Source organism: Lytechinus variegatus, chromosome 11, assembly GCF_018143015.1.
Source record: "Lytechinus variegatus isolate NC3 chromosome 11, Lvar_3.0, whole genome shotgun sequence".
NCBI lineage: Eukaryota > Metazoa > Echinodermata > Echinoidea > Temnopleuroida > Toxopneustidae > Lytechinus > Lytechinus variegatus.
In genome coordinates, this window is record NC_054750.1 from 1,056,663 (window position 1) to 1,083,247 (window position 26,585).

Sequence of the window (26,585 nt, forward strand, 5' to 3'; positions counted from 1 at the left end):
AATTAGGTGTGCATCGAGCTATAAAATTGGCGTAAATACATATTCTGTGGGAATTATTTTTTGAATGTGTAAAGAAAACATTCAGTTTGTCTCTTTGATTCATGATATAAAGGCTAGTGTCAATTGCTTAGCTGAAAATTGTAAATTTACACGTTTTACTTTATTATGGACGTTCAATTCTAAAAAAAGAAAATAGTTTGTCCTATCAACTTCTAGATTGCTGCTTGTTTGATATTATGTATACATATATTGACACACACACACTTATAATATATATGTGTGTATGTCAGTATATAAATATAAGTTTGTAGAAAGACAGGGAGAGGGAGGGGTAGAGAGATGTGCAAGGAATCATAAAATTCATAATTTCTATTGCTCGAGATAATTAAACTAAAAAAAATATTGTGTATCTGTTAATAAATCGTTGGATATAATGGATACTGTGTCACACAAAAATGCAATAAGTTTAAAACAAAGACAGATTAAGGGACAAATGGAGAAATATGGCATTTACATGGATTAAATTTTGTAAAAACGTTAATACGGATACATATACCATTCTTTCTTTTATCTCTCAATTTTCTGTTTTCTTGTATTTTTTTTTAGAAAGCTTTTCAAGTCAGAACAGGGGCAAGGGCCATTGTTAGAGTTTAAAGACAAGTCCAACCCAACAAAAAGTTGATTTGATTAAAAAGGCGAAAAATCCAACGTTTCAAAATGTCATAACTTTAATTTTACATCCGATTTTGATGAAATCTTCAGCATTAGGCCTGTCTGATATTTCTCTGTTGATTAAAAACAACTTCTTTTCTGTGGTGGACTTGACCTTTAATAATACATGTAGGTGAGGGCGGTACACATATGTAATTGACAGACGTCTGGGGGTCTTAGAAAAGGGATGATTTTCTGGAACTGAAAAAAGTCGAACAAAACAAGGTCTGGAGTGAAATGAGAGGTCGGTCTAGAATGGTAGAAGAATGCCGTATCAGATTGTTGCACTTAAAGGCCAAGTCCATCCCAATTAAAAGTTGATTTGAAATAAAAGGAGAAAAATCCAACAAGCATAACGCTGAAGATTTCATAAAAATCGGACGCAAAATACGAAAGTTATGGCACTTTAAAGTTTCGCTTAATTTCACAACACAGGCATAATTATGTACATCCTGGTCAGTATGCAAATAAGAAGACAGATGACGTCATCCACACGCTATTTATTTTGTATTTTATTACATGTAATATTAAATATGCTAATCTTCTCATTGTTCTCTGAAACAAAATTTCATTCTTCCCTCAACATGCGGTATTTCCATTGTTTTAACATTTTATGTCCAATCTGAAAAAAAAATGAGAGATACAACAAAAATCAAAAGATATAGTTGGTGATGGACATCATCGACTCTCTCATTTGCACGGCACCAAGCTGTTCATATAACTGTTTTGTGAAAAAATAAGTGAAACTTTAAAATATCATAACTTTCTTATTTTACAACCGATTTTGATGAAATTTTCAGCGTTACGCTTGTCGGACTTTCTCTATATTTTCAAATCAACGTTTTTCTGGGGTGGACGTGACCTTTATGTTTCTTGGCCAGGTGTGACTTGATACTTTAGTTCTCTCCATTAAATGCGAAGTTCGCCCCGACAAAAAGTTTATTGAAAAAATAGCAGAAAAATGATTTAAGAAAATATTGGCGAAGGTTTGAGGGAAATCCATCAAAGAATACAAAAGTCATTAGGATTTGACTTTTTCGACTTGTGACGTCACATGCGAGCAGCTTCCTACATATAAATTGTCATTTTCATAGAAAATTAAAATTGCTTTTTTGACTTTCATTATAACAATATGCAAATCATTTCACACCCGTTCCCAAAAAGAAAACAGAAATAAGTCACCACGAACCATTAAGAACAATAAAGCAATATTGACTGGCCTCGGGGCGATACGACATATATCGCCCAAACTAGATTTATATCGCCCGAGTCGCAGACGAGGGTGATATCAATTTAGTGAGGGCGATATATGTCCTTTCGCCCCCAGGCCAGTCAATATTGCTATTATTAACCAAATCAGGCATCTAGAGCAAAAATCGTTAAAATCTAGATATTTTAAAGTTTTAGAATGAGAATCTAGTTTATCATGTTGAGCAGACTGGGCCTCTGAACTTTACCATTGTGACGTAATTGAAATGACGCGTCCCTGGCCTGGGGACGCAGTATCCAGCGTTGTCTTAACTTGATTACCATTATGACGTATAGCACTGCGCGGTTCAAAGACGCGTGCAAAAACGCGTAGAATACCCGGATATTAGCGCTGCTTTTTATTGCCCACTACATTTCCACGCACTTTTTCATTGACTTTCCTGAGCGGGCAATAAATTGGGCCCGTGGATAAACAATTGGAATTTTATTGACCGGCAATTTGATCCCAGTCTTAAGCAGGCAACAATGTTTCAAAGTTGCCCTGCTCAGATGTCTGATACGGTTAATAATGAAATTTATGCATTTTATATGACCTAACATATGGGGCAGCTGCTCGTTTATGACGTCAAAAATCCAAAACTTAAAGCTCATAACTTTCTCAATCTGAAATGGATATTCCTCAAACCTTCACCAATATTTTTGATATTTTTTCTGCTATTTTTATAACAAACATCTCTTCATGGCGAACTTCCCCTTTAAGGTTCTTGATAGAAAGTGATATGTACTGAGATTGCGAAAGACATTTACTTATAATTTTGAGCATTTCGCTTGCCGACTGGCTGGAATGCTCCCACCGAGGACAACGTTCATACCTGTTAATCGTACACGTGCATTGGCGTACGCAGGGGGTGTTTACAGGGGTTGTACCCCATCCCCTTCATTTTTTGGATAACCCACCCCCCCCCCTAAGAATTCAAGCCCCTCCCCCTAATTTCTTTTTAGGTACGAAGAAACGATGTAAAATCTGCGATGAAGACTTGTTATTATACTTTTTTGCTTATCAATTTTTTTTTTTTTTTTTTTGGGGGGGGTGGGGTAGGAGCGACCTTAAATTCGTGGTGAAGGCATTTTTTTTTGGGGGGGTCAACATTCCATTCAGCTTGAACTCCCCCCCCCCCCCGGCCCGTTAAAATGTTCTGCGTACGCTACTGTACTGTAAGGCTGAGTAATCTGCTGAAGGGGGGTAATGATAATCTAAAATTACCAATAGTGGCGATGTCTTTAGAGAATTATAACAGAAGAAGTATCATTATTACAGTTATTCAAAGTAAGTTAATTCAAGAATTATCCCGAAAACTGTAATAGCTTCGTACATTTTTAATTACTTTATATTCAGAACCTATTTTCTTTATCTGTAACCAAGACCGACCGATGTTAAAGAATGTTTTTAATTAATTAGACGGGACATGCTTATCTTAGGTTAATATACAACCATGATGGGTGTTTCGGGTCAAAGACTACTCAAAAGAAGTTAATTACAATAATCAATAATTGTTATCGGATAGCTACAATGTATTTTGAATGCTTCCTTCGTGCCATTGAAGGCGCCTGCGTAAGGAAAATCCAAGTTATTGGGTGTTTGTTTTTATTATCATTCTTTATGCAAAGAATTCAGGATATCTGTATTACCAACAACAAAATTAATGTTGTACGTTTCGATTCTGCTTGATTTCTTTATTATTTATTTATGTTTTCTTTATTGGGTTCTCACTTTGGCACGTAAAAACTGCTTTTCGGGAGAGCGGCCCTGTTCATATACAGATACATATAACAATCACGATACAGTGATGAACAATTACAGAATTAGAAAAAAACACATGCTATCTAAAAGAAATGAAATTCAAAAGAATAGATATCAAATTAACAATACATAACAGTAACATAGAGTGATCTAGATAAAGCAATTGCAAACTATGATAAACTAAAATGATATAGCGATAATGATCATGATAGTGGTATGAAAATAAAGAAGTATGAAATAAACTGAGACACAAACATTTAGATGATACAACAACTTATCGTAAAGATGAAATAACAAATAAAACGTTCTTTGATTGCACCCCCCCCCCCCTCCTCCCATATTTTGGAAATATTGGCCGTTTCCAGTTTAAAAATTACTTGCTTAGGTTTTAAAATGTATGGTATGGCCCCTTGTGGCTAGGTTGTTTGCACTCACTTTTGAAAGATTGAAATGTAAGGCAAGTTTGGACATGAATTGGAAGACTGTTAAAAATCAATAGGCCTATGCCCTGTTAAGAAAAGTACTTAACGCGGACGCATGTTGGAACCACGTTCTTGTTATTTCTGTACTGTCGGGGCGAAATAGGTTTTTCGTTTTGAATTGTTCTTCGGAATATAAATGATTGCGGATGTGGGGTGAGATCGATATGGAAATGGTGTACTAGCGGAGATCGTGAGCCTCAGAAGCCAGGGAGGCCCTAAGCATGAGCCTTTGGGATTCAAAACTCACCCAAACCACAACGGTCGTAATTTTATTCATTTCAGGTAAGCACTTAGATCTTTTGTTATCCAGTGCTTCGTATTCAAGGGGAGACTTAGTTCATACTACATTGGCCGTGTGGATTTGAGGCCTTGAAAACACATATAGAATAATTTTCCAACTTTTTTTAGTGTCAATTAATTGAAAGTTGATTTTATTCGCTTCCATATATTATGTAAAGTGTTTTCCACCAAAGTGCTATATTTTTTATTTGGCAGCCATTTCAAAAGTGTTTAATTTTTTTGGACGCACTGTGTGTGTATATCCACACACACGCACTAACCCTCACACACACACCCATACACACCCACACACACACACACACATATATATATATATATAAAAAACCTGGTGCAGCGCATCATATTGAATGTATAGGCGTAAAATGAAGGCAGATACACAGGTCGTAGCTTTTTGATCGTATAGTATTTATTGGGCGAGCTTTCGGCCCGTCATCGGGTCGTCATTAGGCCTATATTGAAACAAAAAAAAAACCGCAACTAAAGCCGTAATAACAAAAAATACGTTAAGACGTAACAGTAATAACAGTAGTATACAGTACTATAGAATAGATGCAGACCTAGCAGGAACAGTAGCAGAATGGCCACCGCTGCATAGCTGCTTCCGCCAGTACTTATCCCTCCCCAATCATGCCAATAACTTTTACTTATTTTGATTGGTTAACATTGGTTTGACTTTTAAAAAATCTGAGCTAGAAGGTTACACTTGTCACCTTTGTCTGTGGTTACAAAAATGAAGCCCAGAAAAAATTGCGTTCGAAAATAATTATTTAGTGCTTCAAAACTTGAAATATTAAGTTACAGGAAACACCATCTTAATTTCATCCCATACACTGATGTGTACTATTTAGGTGTCTATAAGACACCTATTTACAAAATCTGGGTTTGCCTTGTAGTTTTAGCTTTTCATTCTCAATAATGGTTGTTTTCAGGGTTTATTAGTTCTAATACATGCACTTGTACACATGTTTCATCTTGGTTTGAGAATTTTTTAAATCGGCTGCTCACAAAAAACAATACCTTTATAGAGTACACTGATAGATACGACAATGACGGTTGGTTATCAATAACACTAGATGAATTGTATTTTGTACGATAATCGTCCTACTTCGCCCTTGATTTTTTTTCAGTCTCCATTGTATTTGATATTTCTCTTCACATGTAAATTCGTTTAATGCTTAGAACGAATTAAGATACAGCAAATAACTTTTGATTCCGGTTTCTGTTTTTTTAAGAGTTTTATATAGAAAAGGAAACAAATTTATATTCGACGATGTGCGACATTGTGTCATTTCTACAATACACACTATTTACCTTATAATTTGTACATTTTTTGATAAGTTATTCTTATAGTTTCTTACTGAATCTTCCTTTTTATTCCCGAGAGTCCTTGTTTTTACTACTCACTACCCATTTCCTGTTTCATGTAAAATTCGCCCATTGTGCAAGAAAACACACTTTATGGAACAGGCCTGCTCGAGGTAAAAAAAACACACGAAATTTGAACAGACATATAGAATAAAAATAAGATGAACAAAATGAATAAATATCATACAAAATTCGCCAGGGAATATCAAAAGGAGTTTGAAAAGTTTTGCATAATTTTGTTAAAAAGGTTCTGTGCATGTCCTCGTAAAACATGCAATGAGAGATCTGATTGTGTTATCTTCCCAATTAGAAATCATGGTAACTCTAGTAGTTTAATGTATTATATAAGTTTATTGAAAAATGTTCCTCCAATAATAATTAACTATAATATTAACTGTTTTGGAAGAGAGGTTGAGTTTGATTAAAAAAAAGGTTGGCTCTTCGAAGAAAAAAAAGATTTGTCTCATTTGTTAAACCTTTGCTTCTTTACAAAAAAAAGACACATAGAATATGAAATACTAATAATACTTTATCCGAGGAGGTAACGGCAAAACACAAACTTTCTTTATTTTTCAAAAATAAATTTTCGCTTCTTTTACACTCTGTGTAACAGGACTGGTCCTTACAGCGTCAGGGCAAACATGTGGTAAGTAAGAACACCAATCATTGGTGCTATCATTATTGCTGTTCAATGTCAAAATGCACTCAATTAGAACTTGATGATAACGATAATGTGTCATCTGAAAGCGCTTGTATCCGTCCGACATGACAGCCCGGAGCTCAGTTAGTTTGAGAATCTAATAATGCCAATGATTATGGTTCCTTATGATAGTAATGATTACGATAAGTGGTGAAATATAAAAAAAAAATGATGAAATGATGATTATGATAACAATACTGATTGTCATGATAATAATTATAAGGATAACAAGACAATGCAATAGTCGATTTAAAACTAGGATTATTAGTATCATTATTAGTCTTATCATTCTTATTATCATCATTATCGTTAATACTATTATTAATATAATATGAATCCTTATTGTTATTATTTCTAGTATCATTATTATTGTTATTATCATTGGTATTATCCTTAGATTGCTATTATCATCAATATAATTGTTATCATCAATGTTAGAATAGAAGTAGTAAAAGTAGTAGTAGTAGTAGTATTAGAAGTAGTAGTAGTGGTAGTAATAGTAGAAGTAGTAGTAGTAGTAGTAGTAATAGTAGTAGTAGTAGTAGTAGTAGTAGTAGTAGTAGAAGTAGTTTGTGAAGTAGTAGTAGTAGTAGAAGTAGTTTGTGAAGTAGTAGTAGTAGTAGTAGTAATAGTAGTAATAGTAGTAGTAGTAGTAGAAGTAGTTCGTGAAGTAGTAGTAGTAGTAGTTTGTGAAGTAGTAGTAGTAGTAGTGGTAGTAGTAGTAGTAGTAGTAGTAGAAGTAGTAGTAGAAGTAGTAGTAGTAGTAGTAGTAGTAGTAGTAGTAGTAGTAGTAGTAGTAGTAGTAGTAGTAGTAGTAGTAGTAGTAGTAGTAGTAGTAGTAGTAGTAGTAGTAGAAGTAGTAGTAGTGTTAGTAGTAGTAGTAGTAGTAGTAGTAAAAGTAGTAGTAGTAGTAGTAGTAGTAGTAGTAGTAGTAGTAGTAGTAGTAGTAGTAGTAGTAGTAGTAGTAGTAGTAGTAGAAGTATAGTTATTATAGCAGACGTAGCTGGAGTCATATGTGTATTAGGGAATCGAAGTACAAAATGCTATTTTTTAGGGTAAAAGGTCAAACTAAAAAATATTTCATTCAGTTTATGGACATAGATTACTTTTTTATTGCTCTGAATTGGTCGATAAATTCGACCTTTTTGATATTATATTTGATTGTGTTTACCATGTAAATAGTTCTTCATAAAAACTGAAACCCTCCAAGCAGTGGCCGACCGTGACCCGGAGGAGACGGGGGGCACAGCATTGTTCACAAACAATACCGTAAACAATATCAAAAACATTTTAGTTATTAAAGTATATTCTTCTTTCTTAGTTATTTAAATACACCTAATGACAAAATAATAAAACAAAATACTGAGTTATCTTCCATATCTTGAAGAATCAGGTCTGGTTAGTCGACAAATCATGTATATTCCAGTATTAAATCCAAATAATGTCCAGGTTGGCTGGCGAAGATTTCATAAAATTAAAGTTCACAATGCTGGCGATGATGAAATTGATGTTGCAATGCGATCGATGATTTGAGCCCGGGGGGGGGGCACTTACATTGGCGAGTGGATACCATGTGCGACCAAAAAAACACGTAAAAAGGATGTCTTTTTCACGATAGGGCACGTTACGTACGTAACGTGATAAGGGTGTCAAAAACACAAAAATAATGAAAAAAAGGGTATCTATTTCACTAGAAAAAATACGTGTTTAGGGTCTAATTTGAGGAGATGATAAAACAAAATTAAAATGTTTTATAAAGGATGTCCTTTTTGCCCCAGCACTACGTGTTTAGAGTCCGATTTGCGCGAGGTGTAAAAGGTGGGGTCGTACTAAACCAAATAAGGTAAAGCCGACGACCGAAGGACCCGTAACAATAAAACATTCCTGTACTTGTGTAAGCCCCTTTTACACCTTCACGGATGCAACACGGATGATCCGGGGTGCCAAATTTGTATTTTCCTAGCATTCCCGGAGTGAGTACGGAGTTAACTGGTTATTAACACGGATATGTACGGAAAATTACGGAGTCTACAAGGATATGCAAGGTAGCAATGGGGATCCTGTTTGATATGCTCCCGGAGCCAACACGGAATACCCGGATGATCACGGATGTTACTGGGTCTTTACACGGACCTTCACGGTTGCTCACATTCTGTACTGGGATATATCTTGCTAGAATGAAGTTTCGTCCCTATTTGCAGCATCTGGAGTATGCTCGTGCTTGGTTATGAATACGGACTATTGTTCATGTACGCAAACAATACAAACATTTGACCCCGGATAAAGCCGGTATCAACAAGGATCACCCGGTTCTTACAAGGAGCCTCCCGGATGCATTCAGTAGCTACACGGATGTACAAGGAGGCTACAAGGATGAACACGGATGATTATCAGTCCGTGTACTCCGGGATGAAAAATTGAACATGTTCAATTTTTCTCCCGGACATGCCGGTACATCAAGGATGGCGCCGGATGAGTAGCCGGAGTGTACACGGTAGTCCCGGACTGTACACGGATGACCCCGGATTGACAATCCGGGATGATCCGTGTTGCTTCAATGAAGGTGTAAAAGGGGCTTCAGGGGTTCATTTCAGGGAAGTTTGCCAAGAGTATCGTTTTGTTTCCAATACTTGTTAAGGGTAGGGTTTCACATGCCAATACTTGTTAAGGGGTGCATTTTCAGAATATGGAAATTACGTGTTTAGGGTGCTTTTCGAGACCTCATGGTCGCGCATGGTATCCACTTGTGAATGGAAGTGGCCCCCCCCCCCCTCCGGGGATTTGAGTCACTTAGTGAGCTGAAATGTCCGTAAAGAAAAGACGAAGTAGAAATGATAAACAGTCATTTTCAGCAATCCATGGGTCGACAACATGCTTTTTAGAACAGGTTGATGATCTCGATGAGAACTGATAATTTCCTTCTCAAAATAAATGCAAACAGTTATTGATAGTGTGCAAATAACTTCACAATAGATAAATGTTGTATTCCAGTTGAAAATAAAATATGCTCTGACGTAAGGTCTTGTGTGAAACTCTGAGTTCTGATCTGATATGATGATGACCTTGCAGAAACTACCATTTTGATTTCCATCATATTCCTCGTTACAGTGGGAGAGGTGGTGGAGTTGGTGTTCTCCTACATAAAGGATATGATGTAACTAAGAATTCTATTGAGTACTATAAGTCCTTAGAATACCTTGATTTGAATGTTTCATCATCAAAGTTTTGTTCTCTTCGGCTTATTGCGCTGTACCGACCACCTGCTTCTAAAAAGAACAAGACTCCCCTGGGCACATTCTTCAAGGTGTTCTCGTCTTTACTTGAGATACTTCTCTCATCACCTCAGAGACTTGCAGGAGACTTTAACATCCACATTGAGAAGTCGAACAGTGCAGAAGTTTTAAATTTCCTGGATATCCTGCGAATGTCTAAGTTAAGGAATCACATCACATGCTCGACTCACATGGCAGGTCATACATTGGACCTTGTCATTTCAAGAGATGATGATTCTTTGGTGTCCTCGGTTAAATCGACGCAGAGCTTACCATCAGACCATTATGCCATTATATGCCGTCTGAATACGCTTAAGCCTAACCCAGTCAAGAGATACATCACAGCAAGGAATCTGAAAGACATCGAAATGGACAAGTTCTGTCTTGACATCACTTCCTCCAATTTGTACAGTGATGGTACACCGGTTTCTAACCCGGAACAGCTGATGGAACTATACGATAAAGAGCTTCGAAGAATCCTTGATGACCATGCACCAATAAAGTAAAATGATGTTATATTGAGACCCCATGCACCTTGGTATACAAAGAGCCTCCACCAGGCGAAGCAGGAACGACAAAGGAGCGTCGTGCTGAAAAAACGGAACTGACTGTTGACAAGGAGAGCTACCTGGATAGTTGTAAGTCATACAACGAGCAACTTCTGCAAGCAAAGCCCAGTTATTTTCTTGAAAATGTGCGTGCGTCTGACTAACAGCCTTTCTATACCAGCACAGCTAATGGTTCTTCCTGAACATGACTCTGATCTACAACTTGCAACGTCATTTGGTGACTTCTTTGAAACGAAAATCAAGAAGTCGCGTGATGAGTTGAACTGTCGTCCCAACCAAGACATGTCTGTACAAGTTCCTGACACGTGTGATGCCTCTTTAGCAGAATTCGATGATGTCACAGAAGATGAAATGCTGAAGACAATCAAAGCAGCCTCCAATTCTACCTGCAATCTGGACCCAATTCCAACATCTTTGCTAAAGAAATGCACGCTAACATTGCTTCCTATTCTAACTGAGGTCGTCGACAGTAGTCTTCAAGCAGGCGTGGTCCCAGAAACAATGAAGCAGGCAATATTATTGTGTCACTAAGGATCAAGGACAACCTTCCTCGAAATGAACTCAAAAGCTACCGACCCATATGGAACTTGAGTTTTGTGACGAAACTGGTTGAGAGAACAGTTGCTGGTCAGTTCAATGATTATTTGGCCACTGATAATCTTTTGCCAGATGTCCAGTCGGCATATAGGGCCAATCATTCAGTTGAAACAGCTCTAATAAGAGTCCAAAATGACATTCTTCTGGCGTTTGATGGTCACAGGGAAGTTGTGCTTGTCCTCTGAGACTACAGTGCGGCATTTGACACGATCGACCATCGAGATTGGCTGAACGCTATGGTTTTGTGACACAGTCCTAAGTTTGTTCCAGTCATACTTGCAAGACAGGTCCCATGTAGTGTCAATAAATGGCTCATTCTCAGGAGTGTATAGTGATACGTGTGGAGTAGCCCAGTGATCTGTGATTGGCCCACTTATTTTCATACTCTACAGTGCTCCGATATATGATATTGTAAACGCACATGGATTGACGCGATGATGTACGCCGATGACACCCAGATCTATTTGACAAAAACATGCTCGCGATGAATAAATCTAAAACATACATAGTTCACTTCTCATCACGTTTTCGGCCTCATCTGAATCAGTGTCTGTTGCTATTGGAAACCAGGTAGTTGACTCATCCTCCCACGCAAGAAACCTTGGATGCATAATTGATCGCCATCTTATGATGAAAGAACATGTTGCAGCAGTATGTCGCTCTGCCATGATCGCCATTCGAAGAATAGGACAGATCAGACAATACCTTACGACCCAAGCGACGCAGACCTTGGTCCATGCCTTCAATACCAGCAGGCTTGACAACAATAACAGTCTCCTTTTTGGACTTCCGCAAAATCTCATCTCTCATCTACAAAGAATACAGAACACTGCTGCTAGAATTGTCAATAAAGTCCCTCGAAAACAGGATATATCCGAATCACTCAAGCAACTGCACTGGCTACCAGTCATGCCAGTAGAGAAGCTTATCCTCATCAAAATCCTCGTCATAACATTCAAGAGCATCCAAGGAAAGTCCCCCTCATACATCGCGAGCATGATCAACACCTACCAACCCTCCCGATCATTTCGGTCATCCAACAAGAACCTTTCAGTTGTTCCCAATGCAACCTCCCACACCCATGGCGACAGAGCCTTTTCAGTTGTGGCTCCTACACTCTGGAACTCACTCCTTCTTAGCTTAAGATCCCGTTCTTCTCTAAGTTCCTTTAAAGTAGCACTTAAGACATATCTCTTCCGTAAATAGTATGATTTTTTTACAGTTAATATGTCCGTAGTTAAGTAAGTATTTTAGATATGTAAGGTAGTTACGTTGGATGTTAAGTTATGTAAGGTAGTAAAGTTGATAAGTGAGTTTAGTTTATTAAGTTAAGTAGTTAGGTTTTTGCGATGTAAAGCGCATAGAGAAATTTTGTTAGGGGCTATGTAAATATTGAATTATTATTATATCTATAAATTTCCACTATTCTGGAAGCTTCTTATATTGTATTCAAAAATAACTTTCTCCTTCTTTCTAGAGCAATCCTTATTCTAAAAGACTCCAGACCTAAATGAAATTAACAATGTAAACAACATATTTAATCCTAGTGGCCATTGTATATTTCAGAAATATCACCCATTACTCAGCCTCATTTGACAAAGCTTAATTGAGGCATTCTGGAAAATTCTTATTATGCAATGAACTTCCTTAGAGAAAAAAAATACTAAATGAATGAAAATTGTTTTACAAATTTTTTTTTATACATAATAACATACACCCAGGAAATTCAACGAAAAATTGACACTTGCAAAATATACAATGTAATGTATCTTGCCAAATATTCATGCTATCATGCATGACTAATTTGATATCAAACAAATGAGTATGCCATATCCCTTCACCACATTGCTTTGTCATCAGGAGCTGAAAAATATTCAGGTGACATTTTCCCCAAAAAACCTTCATATTTTAGACAAATTAAAAAAACCTTGACAAAAACATATTTGTGCTAGTGCTTCTCAGCAACAACATTTCAGATTACACTTTTTTGTTCAGGGGTTACTTATAATGATAGAAAATGTTTTAAATCATAGATTTATATGAAACAATGTTTGAAAATATAATAACAAACATAGATTACATTCGGCATGAATGTTCCATTTTTTCTTTAAAGAAAATTCCACCTGAAATGTAGTTTAATCCCCAGCGCTCACTCAGTCATGGGAAAGAGCTTAATTCGTTCTTTCATTTGATACCCTATTCGTCATGATAGTCAGGGGCGGATCCAGGATTTTGAAATAGGGGGGCGCCAGCGGCGAGGGAGCGAAGCGACCGAGAGGGGGGAGGGTGTGGGAGGGGTGATACCCCCCTCCGACGGCAAGGACTTTTTCAAAAAATCATGTCCAAAAGTCGTATTTTGAGAGCACCTTTAGAAGAAAAATGCACACTTATTTGTAATCAGCAAACCTATAGATTATCAAACATTAAAAATGGGTAAGGGGGGGGGGGGTTAATGTCACAATTTCTACTTTTTAACAATACACAATGTGTCCTCGGGACGTTTTTCCCCAGCACGAAAGTATTTTTATTCTCCCCCCCCCCCCCCCCCCCCCCCCCCCCCCCCGTCACATAAAATCTTCGCTCCTTACGCTGACATATAGCTGCCTATACACAGCAAACGCGGAGTGGGGTCGACTGGTGATTGAGAATATACAATTTTGCTCCTTGATAATTCGTTGGAATGATTGCTTCGGCGAAACTTAGTTGGGGCGCCCTGGATAATATGCCTCTGAATCTACCAGAAAGTGTAAAAGTTAGTTTACATTAAATACAAATATGTCTGACCTATACATTTCAGTGAAAACGTACATGACCAAGGCAGAATGATAATGCTGCGCACGTGGCGCCCGATATAGGGCTTCATCTTTGAGTGAAGAATAATCTCGGGGATAGACATTATCATTCGCATCGTTGACACTTTCTCTCGCGATCTGTTACTTACAATTTACATGTATTTGCCATAAAGACGGACAAACGCATGTTACAAAAAACACAAAATTTCGGGAAAAAATGATATCCAATCCAACATCTTCACACTGGTCACTGCACTGCAACTCCCGATTACAAGTGGTGCAACTTTCCAACCAATCGACTTGCGCGCCCTGGAATTCCGGAATTTACATATTGCAATACAGTATGACAGAGGTGCATTTGTGCGAACACAAAGGCCATGAGCGTAAGTTAAAATATAGTTTTGACTAGATCTAGCCCTTGAAATTGACTACATTGTACCAATCCAGTAAATATAACCATCAAAAAAAAAAAAAAAATCCGGCGAAAATAGGGGGGGATCCGCCACTGATAGTATTTATATTTCCGAAGATATAGTAAATTTTACGATGCTTGACAAGCGAACAAATTTCACTGAATTCCATGGGTGTATGTAATTAACTTCAGTCCCATGTGATTAAAAACGCGATGCATCTCTTCTGGAGTTCATAGACGTTGATACATGTGTGCATTGTTTATTTACAACCTAAACATTGGATTGACATTCCTCGCAAGCATCGGTATGTGATTATGCAATTAGCACATGGTTTCTTTAAGAAAAGCATCTAACTCCAGCTGATATTAGATTCATCAGGTCAACGATAACCGCCCTTTCACATGGTAAAAAATCAATGATGATTCCAGTGAAAAAAAAAAACATATGACGAATCTTTAGCACATGTGAAACCAAATTAGAATCATGAGTGCTAATCAAATTACGGTACGAACTTTATGTGTGAAAGGTCCAATGATTCTAAAGACGAATTGCAATAATCAATACATAATGATTTAAGATTCACGTGTGAAAAGGCCCTTATCAGAACAAGAATGGCAGCACTTGTAACTAGGGCTAAATCTAAGGAGCGTATCAACCCTATTAATAATAATAATAATAATAATAATATAGGATATTTATATTGCGCACATTTCCACCTTGTTAGGTGCTCAAGGCGCTCCTATATTACCCGGCTAAGCTAGGCGTTCATAGCGCACACAGCTTCTTAAGGAATTACTTCCTACCGGTACCCATTTACCTCACCTGGGTCGAGTGCAGCACATCGTGGATCAATTTCTTGCTGAAGGAAATTACGCCATGGCTGGGATTCGAACCCACGACCCTCTGTTTCAAAGCCCGAAGACTAATCCACTGGGCCACAACGCTCCTATTCTAGTGCAGGGGCCGAATGCACGAAATGGTCTTTGCAAGAATCGTCTTGCGTGTCGACCATTTATTATTATGCACCATGTGAAACGCATTTTAGATAAATTACCTGCAAACATATTTTATTCATCCGTTAAAGTAAACAAAATCTTTGTTTATAAATGATTTGATATATCATGCAATTGTATGCAAAGTGATTTAAATGCTAGTTAACAAAGTTTATTCGTTTATCATACATTTCAGAAATTTCCCTCATACAGCCTATCATAAAATATGGGCGACACGAAAGACGGTCCGTGCAAAAAACCCTTTCGTGCAATCGGCCCCAGGACATCATCAAGGACGTTCTACAGAATGAAGGTTTCATACAGCTAGTTGAAGAGTCTATTCAGAAAAAAAAAGAAACATATGGAGGATACTATCGAGAAACTCAAAGCGAATGTCTTTGATATGGAAGCTTAAAAGTGCCACCCAGACGTTCCTAATGTATAATCATCTCGTCATTTTTGCATCTCTTATGGAAAATGATGAGATGACGAGATCGCGGCATGTCGACATCCTGCATGTGGGAGAGATGTTAATGTGACGTGATCTTAGATCCCGTTATGTCTACATCCCGTGGGAGAGATGATCAGAGGACAAGATCTTGGATCTCGCCATGTCTACATCCTGTATGTGGGAGATGTTAATGTGACGTGATCTTAGATATCGTCATGTCTACATCCCGTGGGAGAGATGATCAGATGACAAGATCTTGGATCTCGCCATGTCTACTTCCTGCATGTGGGAGATGTTAATGTGACGTGATCTTGGACCTCGTCATGTCTACATCTTTTAGAAGAGTTAATCAGATAGCAAGATCTTGGATCCGAGATCTTTCCTCCTGTAATATGATATAAAAGATTACTTATGCTATTGCTAAACATTTGACGTAAATATTTAACATATCACTGTCAACCAGTACATTTCCAAGCAAACTTAAAAAACAAAGATTATCCCTGTTTTTAAAAAAGACGATTATCATTTGTTTCAAAATTATCTACTCATATCTTTGCTGCCCTGTATATCAAAATTATATGAAAAATGTGTTTAAAATCGAGTCTATGTTTTTCTTACAAAACGTAAAATAGTCTCAGATTGTCAATTTGAATTTAAACTTAATAAATCAACCACACAAAGTTTGGTTAATTTGCAGGACAAAGTGACAATAGCAATTGAGACAATATTTTTTTTTGCATTAGAATTTGTATGTATTTAATAAAAAAAACGTTCGATATAGTAGACCATTCAATACTTTTGTCAAATTATATCATTACGAAATTGTAAGAGAAATTACATTCATCCATGTAGTTGTTTTTGCTCTAAGGGGGTTCATTTCATAATAAGAATATTCCAGAATGTTTCGGTTAAGCTTTGTTAGGCAAGCATATTAAAAGAGGCACTACATTGTCTGGTATTTTTGTAATTTACGATGGACAATAGACAATAGAGGTTGTTAGACAATAGAGACTGCCAGCAGGGATTAACTATGCTAACATTGTTCATTTCACTGAGGTCATTCAAGAGTCTTCTAGAATGAGACTGCCACAGAAAGAAGGAAAATGTTTTTTTTTTCAAAGACAATAATAGAGGCTTCCAAAATAGTGGAAATTTATAAATACATGTATAAGCAGGCAGTTCTTTTCAACGACATCATCATATCAGATCAGAAACATGACTCCGTAACTCATTTCATTTATGGAAAGTAAAAACACCTCTGTAAAATAATCTGTAAGAAATACACTACCAATAATTTGGAACAAATTACCATGAACTATGGGATTAATAAAATCTAGTTCAACTTAAAAAAAAATAGCCCGTATTCTGAAGTCGGGTTTAACTTAAACTCAGGTTTAAAGTTGTAGTTTAAGTATAGACAGCCAATTGTTACATAAATCACTAATGGTAGAGATATCATATTCAGCTCATTTGGCTCTCAAATCATTTGTAATTGTCTAGGAAGTATAAATAGATGATCGTCTTCACCATCGATGAATCAGGAAAGAGCACAGTTAACATTACATCTTAATAAAAGAAATTGATACTTTTGGCTTCCCATACTTAAACCACAACTTTAAACCTGAGTCTAAGTTAAACCTGACTTCAGAATACGGGCCATACACTTGACTTCATAGCATTTTTCTAATCATTGTCGGTTTTATTTCCAGGAACCCTCTGCTCACCACCTGACGTATCAGGCGCTGGAACGGTAACCTTTTCCCCCAACCAAACATGCTATGATGAAGGTTCATCCGTGAAGGTCACTTGTAGTGGATACCTATTCGGAGTAACAGAAATTGGAGAGTGCTTTGACGGATACTGGGAAACACCGCAGCAACCGACATGCGAAGGTAAAGATAATCTCACATTTTCACTTTTTGAATGCTTATTATTTTTTTTCGATTGTGCTAAGAATTTTTTTTTTAGTATCAACACAAGTAAAATTTTGTGGTATTTTAAATTATGATGAAACCGAATAATACCGGCCAGAGATGTTTAGTATGTCTGTTATTGCATTGTGGTTGTATCAGTGGCGTACCTAGGATCTTCCACGTGGGGGGGGGGCAAAACCGTCGAAAATTTTGACAAGCAAAAAATTAAAAAAAAATAATAAAATAAGGTCTTCAAGCTCGTCAGGGGGGGGCAAAATAGGTTTTCAAGCTCGTGCAGGGGGCAGGGATATGTCATTTGCATGGGTTGTGACTCGTCAGGGGGGGGCAGACTGCCCCCTCTGCCCCCCCCCCCGTAGGTACGCTAGTGGGTTGTATAAGCTACAACTTTTTTTATATTGTTTCTTTCTACGATGTAGAATCTAATTGCCCTGTGCCCACAGCTCCCCAGAAAGGCTCACATAGCCCAACGGATAGTAACAACTTGTACGATGAGATTGAGTACTCTTGTGACGGAGGTCTCTTCCTTGATGGACCCAGCATGGCAGTTTGTACTGGGACAGGGCAGTGGTCTCCAAATACTATACCATCATGCTCTGGTGAGTTTGGATGTTTCACTGAGATTAGGGGAGAAGTTTCTCAATAGTAAGTTATGATGTCGATTGACATAAATTTAGGCATAGGCCTACTGTTGACTTTATCACCTTGTAGGGAACTGCACGATTCCTGTAACACTTCTTATTTCTTCTGTGCATCCTACTTCTTCCACAACTGAGAACAGAACAACAACTACTACTACTACTACCACCACCACCACTAGCATGACTACTACTACTTATACTGCTACTGCTGCTACTTCTTCTACTACTACTACTACTACTACCAGTGGCGTACCGTGGGTCACGGCATTGGGGGGGGGGGGCACTATCAAAAAGTTTGAGTCACCTAGTGAGCGCGCTCAGTTGCCAGGTATACTGATATTTTAAGGACAGTGCCATTAAACGGATATGTATCTCACTGATCATGCGAGCGCGAAGCGCGAGCTGAAAATTTTTGACATTTAGACCTAGAAAGGGACATTATAAGCAAATTTTTGTTATCATGTTACATACCTGTCTCGCTAAACAAACAATACGAGCGCGATCGAGCACAAGCTTGAATTTTTGTATATATTGACCCCAAACAGGGACATTTTAAGGACTTTAACATATCTCACCATATTCATCTAATGCGAGTGCCAAGCGCTTGCTGATTTTGTTAGAATTATATCTAAACACAGGAAGCACTTGCAATCATTGTAATCATGATTCACATACGCATTTCACTAATCAAATATTGCGAGCGCGAAACGCGAGCTGAAATTTAGGAAATTGAGATAAGAAAAAATGATATTTTGAGGACTATTTTTTAAGGAATCCATTAAGAGTATACATATCTCACCATAGTCATCTAATGCGAGTGCCAAGCGCTTGCTGATTTGGTGAGAATTACATCTAAACACATGAAGCACTTTTTGTAGTCAGTGTAATCATGATTATTATACGCATCTCACTAATGAAATATTGCGAGCACAAAGCGCGAGCTGAAAATATAAGTAATTCAGACCTGAAGAGGGACATTCTAAGGCTTGTTTGTAGGAATTCACTAAGACCATAGTACGTATTTCACTAACCAAATGATGCGAGCGCGAAGCGCGAGCTGAAAATTTTTGATATTCAGATCAGTAAAAGGGACAGGAAATGTTTTATATTAAGACCTTAAAATGGGGCGATCACTTTAAGTAGTCATGAAAAAGAAGCATATGTCACTACATAAAACAATAATAGCTCAAAGTGCGAGGAAACCTATTTGGTGTATATTGACTGGATTTGACAACGTCACATCTCTCTAATATACTTGAAAACTATAGTATTCGGAAAAAAACATGAGCCCTGAGCAAATCATGTTTCATAAAGCTATTACAAAAAAAGTTTATGTAATATACAGTAATATAACATAATTATGATATAATAAAAAATTGATCATTTCTTCTTTCCCACTACGTTTCTCTTCCTTTCTCCTCTCTTTTTCTCCCTTTCCCCGTTTTTTTTTTTTTTTTTTTTGGCCAGCCGATTGGGGGGGCACGTGCCCCCCCATGCCCCCCCCGTAGTTACGCCACTGACTACTACTACTACTACTAATACTACTAATACTACTACTACTACTTCTACTACTACTACTACTACTACTACTATTACTACCACAACTACCTACCAATATTACTACCACAACTACCACTACTGCTGCTGCTACTACTACTATACTACTACTACTACTACTACTACTACTACTACTTGTACTACTTGTACTACTACTATACTACTACTAATTGTACTTCAACAAAAATGATAATTCTAGCATTATATTATCATGTTTATGTTTTAGGGAACTGCACGATTCCTATAATTACGAACGGAGAATGTACATCATCTGACGGCATACTTAAGGAAGGGAGTCAATTGACTATCACGTGTGCGGAAGGCTATTCTCTGATTGGTGTAGCCAATGTCACGTGCCACAATGAGGAATGGAATCCGGAAGTTGGGGAGTGTTTAGGTATCAAGTTTTATTATCTAATTATTAAATATTTCCAGGTTCCCCTATTCAATCCCCTTTCAGTTAAGTTGAATATATTGCACAACCAGTGAAAATGAAAATGACATTTTTCGAGATGTAATGAAATAATAGGTTATCACACGTATATCAAAATAATTAATATAAGCCTAAGTTTTTTTACAAGAACTCCTGTTGTTTTTGTGTGGGTATTATGGTTGCAAGTTTGGTCGTGATTATCTTAAATGATTTAATATTGAGAACATGTTTTTATACTGAAATTTACTTCAGCGAATTGCCCCTCTCCGGGCGTTGAGAATTCGGACTTTGCAACTAATCAGGAGGAGACCAACCATGGTGATTACATCATTCTCACTTGCGACGAGGGTTTTACTTCCGGTTCGGGGGAAAACTTGTCAGAACCTTTGACCTGTGTTGATGGTACTTGGGATAAAGATTTATACTGTTTTGGTGAGTTTTGCTCTTTTTTTGCATGAGGATTATTGTCCGGTTAATTAAATTAATTCTAAAGACATTTGTCTTCCATTGGCATACAAAGTTGCCCTTAAGTACAGTTTTGTAGTCTTTGTCTTTATACTTCCTTGTTCCTTAAATGAGATATCTTGTACATGTACATTCTTCTTTCTTTCAATTTTCGTCATTTGAAACGTCTGTATAAAGCGCATTGTATTTTTTTATATTTATTGTTATTATTACATGTTGACTTGCAAATATCATAATATAATATCATAGTATATTCACTTTTTATTCCTTTTATTTTTTTTTTCGTTTTATATTACCGTACCTTCCTTTTCCTATTTCTTGCTCATGTAATCTAAGGTAGATATGAATAAAAAAAAACAATTCTAGTAACAGGTCGCCCTTCTCAAATAACCTATCACCCGGGGACAATTCCCTCATATCCCAACCCCCCCCCCCCTCCTATCCCCCCCCCCTAAAAATGTGGTCACCCCCTGGTGGTGGCCCAGGTGGTAGTTTGAAATCCATTTTAAAGATGAAAAAGTAATACCAAAAAAAAAATTGTTTAAAGAATTGTCGACATATACCTTTTTTCAGAAAATTGCCCCAAAATATCACCACCAGACGGAGGAAATATGTATCCAGGTTCCGCATCATTTTACCACTCTAACTCGGTCTACTTCAACTGCAGCGAGAACTATCTTTTTGTAGGCCAATCTAATCTTACTTGCGATAACGGCACTTGGTCCGATTCTGTACCAGACTGCAAGGGTAAGCATCTTCAGCATGTTCAGGTTAACAGGTTAAGAGGTACTGAACTCAAAATACGGTGTATCCCGGTAATGTGCCTATCTCCATCAAGACTGTATCGATACATTTTATACTTTTATCAAACCGATCGGAAATATACTGTGCGTTTTGCTCTTTATGATAAAAATGAGATTTCGAACTCTATTGGACATGCTGCAAGCTTATTTAGAAGCTTTGGGTGAAAATAGTGTTATGAAGATTTGAAAGAACATATCCATTGCAGTGAGTGTATGATATCAGGAGCTGTTCAAATTGGCAGTGGGACAGTAACTTTGATATTATAGAGGTTTTTTTAACCGTCCAGGAATTACACGTTTGTACATACATGTGTGTGTGTGTGTGGAGGGGGGGGGGTTAGGGTATATGTGTGTGTGGTCTGGTGCTAAGAAGTAACTATTAAAAAAATATTTTTATATCTTGCTCATGAAACGAATAAAAATAGATATTCGTAAACGGTGACATTTCTAGAACAATTTTCTCGTCGATGTTTGGCTTGCGTGAGTAGACCATTGCTGTCAAGTATATATATGTTGCGTTAGGGCCAAGAATAATTATTACAAGGTACGTTATAAATGAAATTGCTGGATATTTTGAATATATAAAGCTTTTCCATTCATTAGCCAACATATTTTTTATTCTTGTATAATTACCGCTTTCTCAAAACTATTGCTTGACCTTAAAATTGAATAACGTCGTTTTGGTATCGTTGAAGACAAAATTAATATCTTATTTCTTGTCTTTATCACCAAACAAATCAAATATTCCATTCAACTTCGTTACTATTCTTGGGACCTTTGTGGAAGTTTAAGCGTATTGCTAAGTGAGTTTTACTGTAGGCCTATTTATTGAGATATATATATTTTAAATACCTTCATGAACAATGGTTTGAGTCCCCAATGCTTCGTCTGTTTAGAACCTTCCAGTGCCACTGTCTTCAACTTCCGAGCTGCATGTTATTTTTATTATTATGTCCAAGAAAATCCCATGCAATTGAATGGAATGAATGGAATTGAAAAAATATATGAAGAGCTCACTTGCAAAAGGGATTAGATCCATTTTCAATCAAATTTGATTTTTGTTTCATCTCAATGTATAGATTTTAGTAGCTCTATAAGATAATACCAAAGAAATGTTGAAATTCTCATTAAAAAAAAAATCACCTTTTTTCAAAATGGGTTAGGTCCATTTGAGTTCTGTTGCAAAAGGGCTTAGGTCTACAAATATTTTTTTTAAGAATATTTTTAAAAAATATGAAGACAGGTAGATTTCTTTTACACCCAATTTTAGGTTCACATGGTAGGGTATCATGAAAATTTAGTTTTGCATAGAAAAATTGCAATATGGGAGAATAAAAAAATTCTTGGGGTGGCCTAACCCCCTTTTGCAACCAAACTCTTACGAACAGCTCATTTGCCAAAAGGGGTTAGGTCCATTTCTTATAGATTATATTTTTTCTGTCTCAAAATCGATTTTTAGTTGCTGTGATGATACCAAGGACAATTTTGAATTTACATCAAAACGTGAAAACAGTGGCAAAGATCAATCACTTTTTTCATTCAGAAGAGATTGGATTCATTTTAGTTTGCTTGCAAAAGGGGTTAGGTCCACAATGATAATTTTTTTTCAAATATATAGAAATTGAAGACAGATTTTTTTTAATACCCAATTTTATATTCACATGATAGGGTAGTACATCATGACAATTTAGTTTCTCATAAGAATATCGCAGTAAGTGAGAATAAAGAATAGGATTGTTTTCGGAAAGGTCCAAAGTGGACCTAACCGCTTTTGCAACCAAACTCTCTATATAATTATAACTTGCATCTTTTTATTAATTATTACAGTTCCAGGTCCTGACGCTCTAATGATTACTGTTATCACCTGCACGGTAGCCGTAATTCTTCTTGTTGTCTGTGTGATCATGGTTCTGATTTACAAAAGGTAAAATTAGTCTTAATTCCTTTTGATTAAGATTCTTTTGTTTTTTTTAAGAGACAAGTGACCTGGGTGCGACGCTACTGATGAACTACTGTAGAAAATTATCAAAATGCGATAAACTTTCGACTACCTTCTGTAAACTAGACTGACAAGTGAAATAAACCAATATCCACTGTGGACGTTTAGTGTTGAATTAAAGTAATATGAATAGAATCAATTAAATCAACCAATTTTCAGACCTATTTTTAAATGAAGTGCCTGCACTGATAGATTGTTTAAAGAGTGAACGCTTTTCACCCCCCCCCCCCCTATTTGTCTCCTAGGTCTCGACAGAAAAGGGCTAACAATTCCTCCTCACCTGCAGATGCCTTCACAACTTTTAGAAGATCCACGGACACCTTACCCACTAGCCCCCCGGAAAACTTTGCGAACCAACAAGATGATCATGATTTTGCCATAGGAACACCTACCCCTGGCGGTACAGTGTTTTATGAGAATCCAGATTCTATTCAGCCGTCTATTTATCAAACTATTAATAACGAAGTCGTTGAAGGGGGATATGAACTGATGATATACAGAGGGATCCTAGGGGTTCTCTTTGATAACTGAGAAGAAAATAAATTTATTGTAGACTAAGTCACAGTAGCATGCTTATGGGGGGAGAGGGCTTGGGACGCTTCCCCACCAAAAGAAAGTATCGATTTCACGACCAAGAAAAAAAAAGAAAAAAGGGGAAAATAGGAAAGCGAGAAATGTGATATTTTCTGAATATTATGTCAAAATCTATCACAAAATTAGATATTTGTAATAAAAGTGTTGAAATTTGTGCTTGCTCGCTCGTAACTTTTTAACAAATTTTGCCCGATGCGGCATATCGAGCCTCTCAATTTTTTGGGCGCATTACGCCACTGCTAAGTCACCAACATGTAGGAGTATAAATTGCCCGTAAGGTAGATTTGAAGAGTGTGTCATAAACCTATTCGAAAGTTACGTTAGTTGGGAATTACTTGAAACTTGACTTGATATCTTTTCTTGAGCTAAATGATAAGTGCCTAGGTTTGTGACGTAGCACCTAAGAATATGTTTAAGTCGTGTATAACGTCGTGCCTAACGAGCAGATTTCGCCAAATGATGTTCACGTAGTTTACAACATTTACCAGAGAAGATAAATGAGCTAATTGCCGATTTGCATTTTCTGTTGTTTCTTTAATGCTCTATAATTCGGCTTAATGAATGGCGTTAGATAGGGTGTAGTTTCCCAGCATAGCTCTGCAACTTTAATAATTGTTTGTTACTTTTTTTTCTGGTTTCGATCTCTCTACCCCCTCCACTTCTTTCCATAGAAAGAAGTGGAGGGGGTAGAGAGATGTACAACGAACTACAAACATACTTTTTATTGTTCCAGTTAATCAAACTTAAAAAAAAATCATAGCTTTTTATTTATGGAAAAAACGGAAACACAATTTAAAATGAATTCAAAAGGTTAAGACGGGTCCCTTCTTTCTTCTTTCTCCCCGTTTTATTATTTTTTCCCCCTTTATTGACTTTGCAAATAAAGCAGGAGTAAGGGCCGTAGCCAGAGTTTAATGTCGAGTGGTGGCGGCACACAATAATTAACTTAGATGAGGGATGTGTCTCGAATCGATGAAAAGGGCTGCGATGCAAAGTCTTGCACTATCTGACTGAAATCTAGAGAGTTCGAAGGCACTTTTTTGCATGATGATAAGATTTCAACGGACTTTGCAATTTTCTTATAGACACATGCCCCCATTGTATACCTGACAGACTTGTGTGTGCATTGATTTTTGTAAAATTATTCTTATGCAAAATGTGTTTTCGTCAAATTTGTTTGGTTGTGTATTCGTGCGTGTGAGCTGTATGTATTTTGTCTATCAAAAAAGAAAAAAAAAACCTTGACGAGACCAATGATCAGATCAACCACACTTTAAAAAAATAACAGTAAAAAATGACTAGTTAATAGGGTCAGCTGGGTGCAACTGTTATTCTAGTCATATTTGACTATTTTCTAGTCATATTTTACTAGATCAGAGTTATTTCTGACTAGAATATATGTCAGAAATGTGACTATCAGTGATTGCCATATCAGTTGCTTCCAGCTGACTACTGGTCTAGTCAAGTTGACTGATTTGTTTTAAGAGTGCATTGTATCAATATTATTATCTGAATGATGTATTCTGTGTTTGCTTCCGATAATCCATTTACTGATTGATCAGATAAATTCTTAAAATTGATTAGGAATCTTTGTTTATTAGGTTAGTTCAAGAGTGCCAGTGTAGAAAAAAATAAAAGGTTCATGTCTTTACTTTCGATTTTCTGTACATAGCAAAAACTGTGGTGTTAACCGGTGTACATAGAGTACCACACCAAAGGTGTTATTACAACACCTTTTGTTGTTACATTTACACTCTTTGGTGTTATTTTTAATCTCTAGGGTGTAATTTTAACACCTCAGGGTGTGGTCCTCTATTAACACCAATTACTGTCAGTTTTAACAGCGCAGTTTTTACAGTGTAGAATTTCGTTAGGAGTAAAGCAAGTGTTCGAACTGATACCACTTGGTATCCCAAGAGGACCACACCCTGAGGCGTAAAACGTACAACCTTAATTGAACAAAGTACCTATGAGTGTAAAGGTAGTAAGCAAGTGTATTGTAAAAACACCCAAGGGTGCTGAACTAACAAACATCTAAAGGTGTTGAAGTAACACCAACAATTTATCAACTGTGTTGAATTGATATCACTAGAAGACCATAATTACTCCCTAGAGAGACTGAGCATATAGCACCCAAAAGTGTAACAGAAAAAACAAGGGTGCTGTAATGGCACCAGAAACTTAAAGCCTGAGTAAAATGATTGGTGGTGTCCTTTTATTTCTCACACCATCAACGCCATAGTTTCTTATGTGGTTGCTGGCTCTAGAGCAGGTGTGAAGTGGATGGAGGTCATGGGTTCGAACCCCAAACAATTCATCCCGGCTTGGAAGATCACAGTGTTGCACAGTGTGATTACAGTGTGTTCACATGGTAGACTATGTGAATATGTTAATTACACTGTTAAAGTGCTAGAATTCAACAGTGTGAAGATCTTTTCACACTGTGGACACCTCGATGGTGTGACTGTTCGTAGCGTGTTCACATGGTCGACTATGTGAATATATGAT

General features: G+C 37.0%; 1 protein-coding gene across 3 annotated transcripts; it reads left to right on the plus strand.

The window, feature by feature from the left end:
• Positions 1-4,248: 4,248 nt before the first annotated feature.
• Positions 4,249-24,706, plus strand: LOC121424089 (complement factor H-like). 3 transcript variants are annotated; one of them, XM_041619684.1, is made up of 9 exons: positions 4,249-4,485; positions 6,482-6,514; positions 17,364-17,546; positions 18,005-18,184; positions 20,010-20,180; positions 20,469-20,648; positions 21,255-21,428; positions 23,312-23,408; positions 23,729-24,706. In XM_041619684.1, the coding sequence occupies exons 1-9, from the start codon at positions 4,425-4,427 to the stop codon at positions 24,012-24,014; spliced, it is 1,365 nt and encodes a 454-aa protein (XP_041475618.1). In that variant the 5' UTR covers positions 4,249-4,424; the 3' UTR covers positions 24,015-24,706. The 3 variants fall into 3 exon arrangements, with proteins under 3 accessions (XP_041475618.1, XP_041475620.1, XP_041475619.1); XM_041619686.1 differs by lacking the exon at positions 21,255-21,428; XM_041619685.1 differs by lacking the exon at positions 6,482-6,514.
• Positions 24,707-26,585: the final 1,879 nt, after the last annotated feature.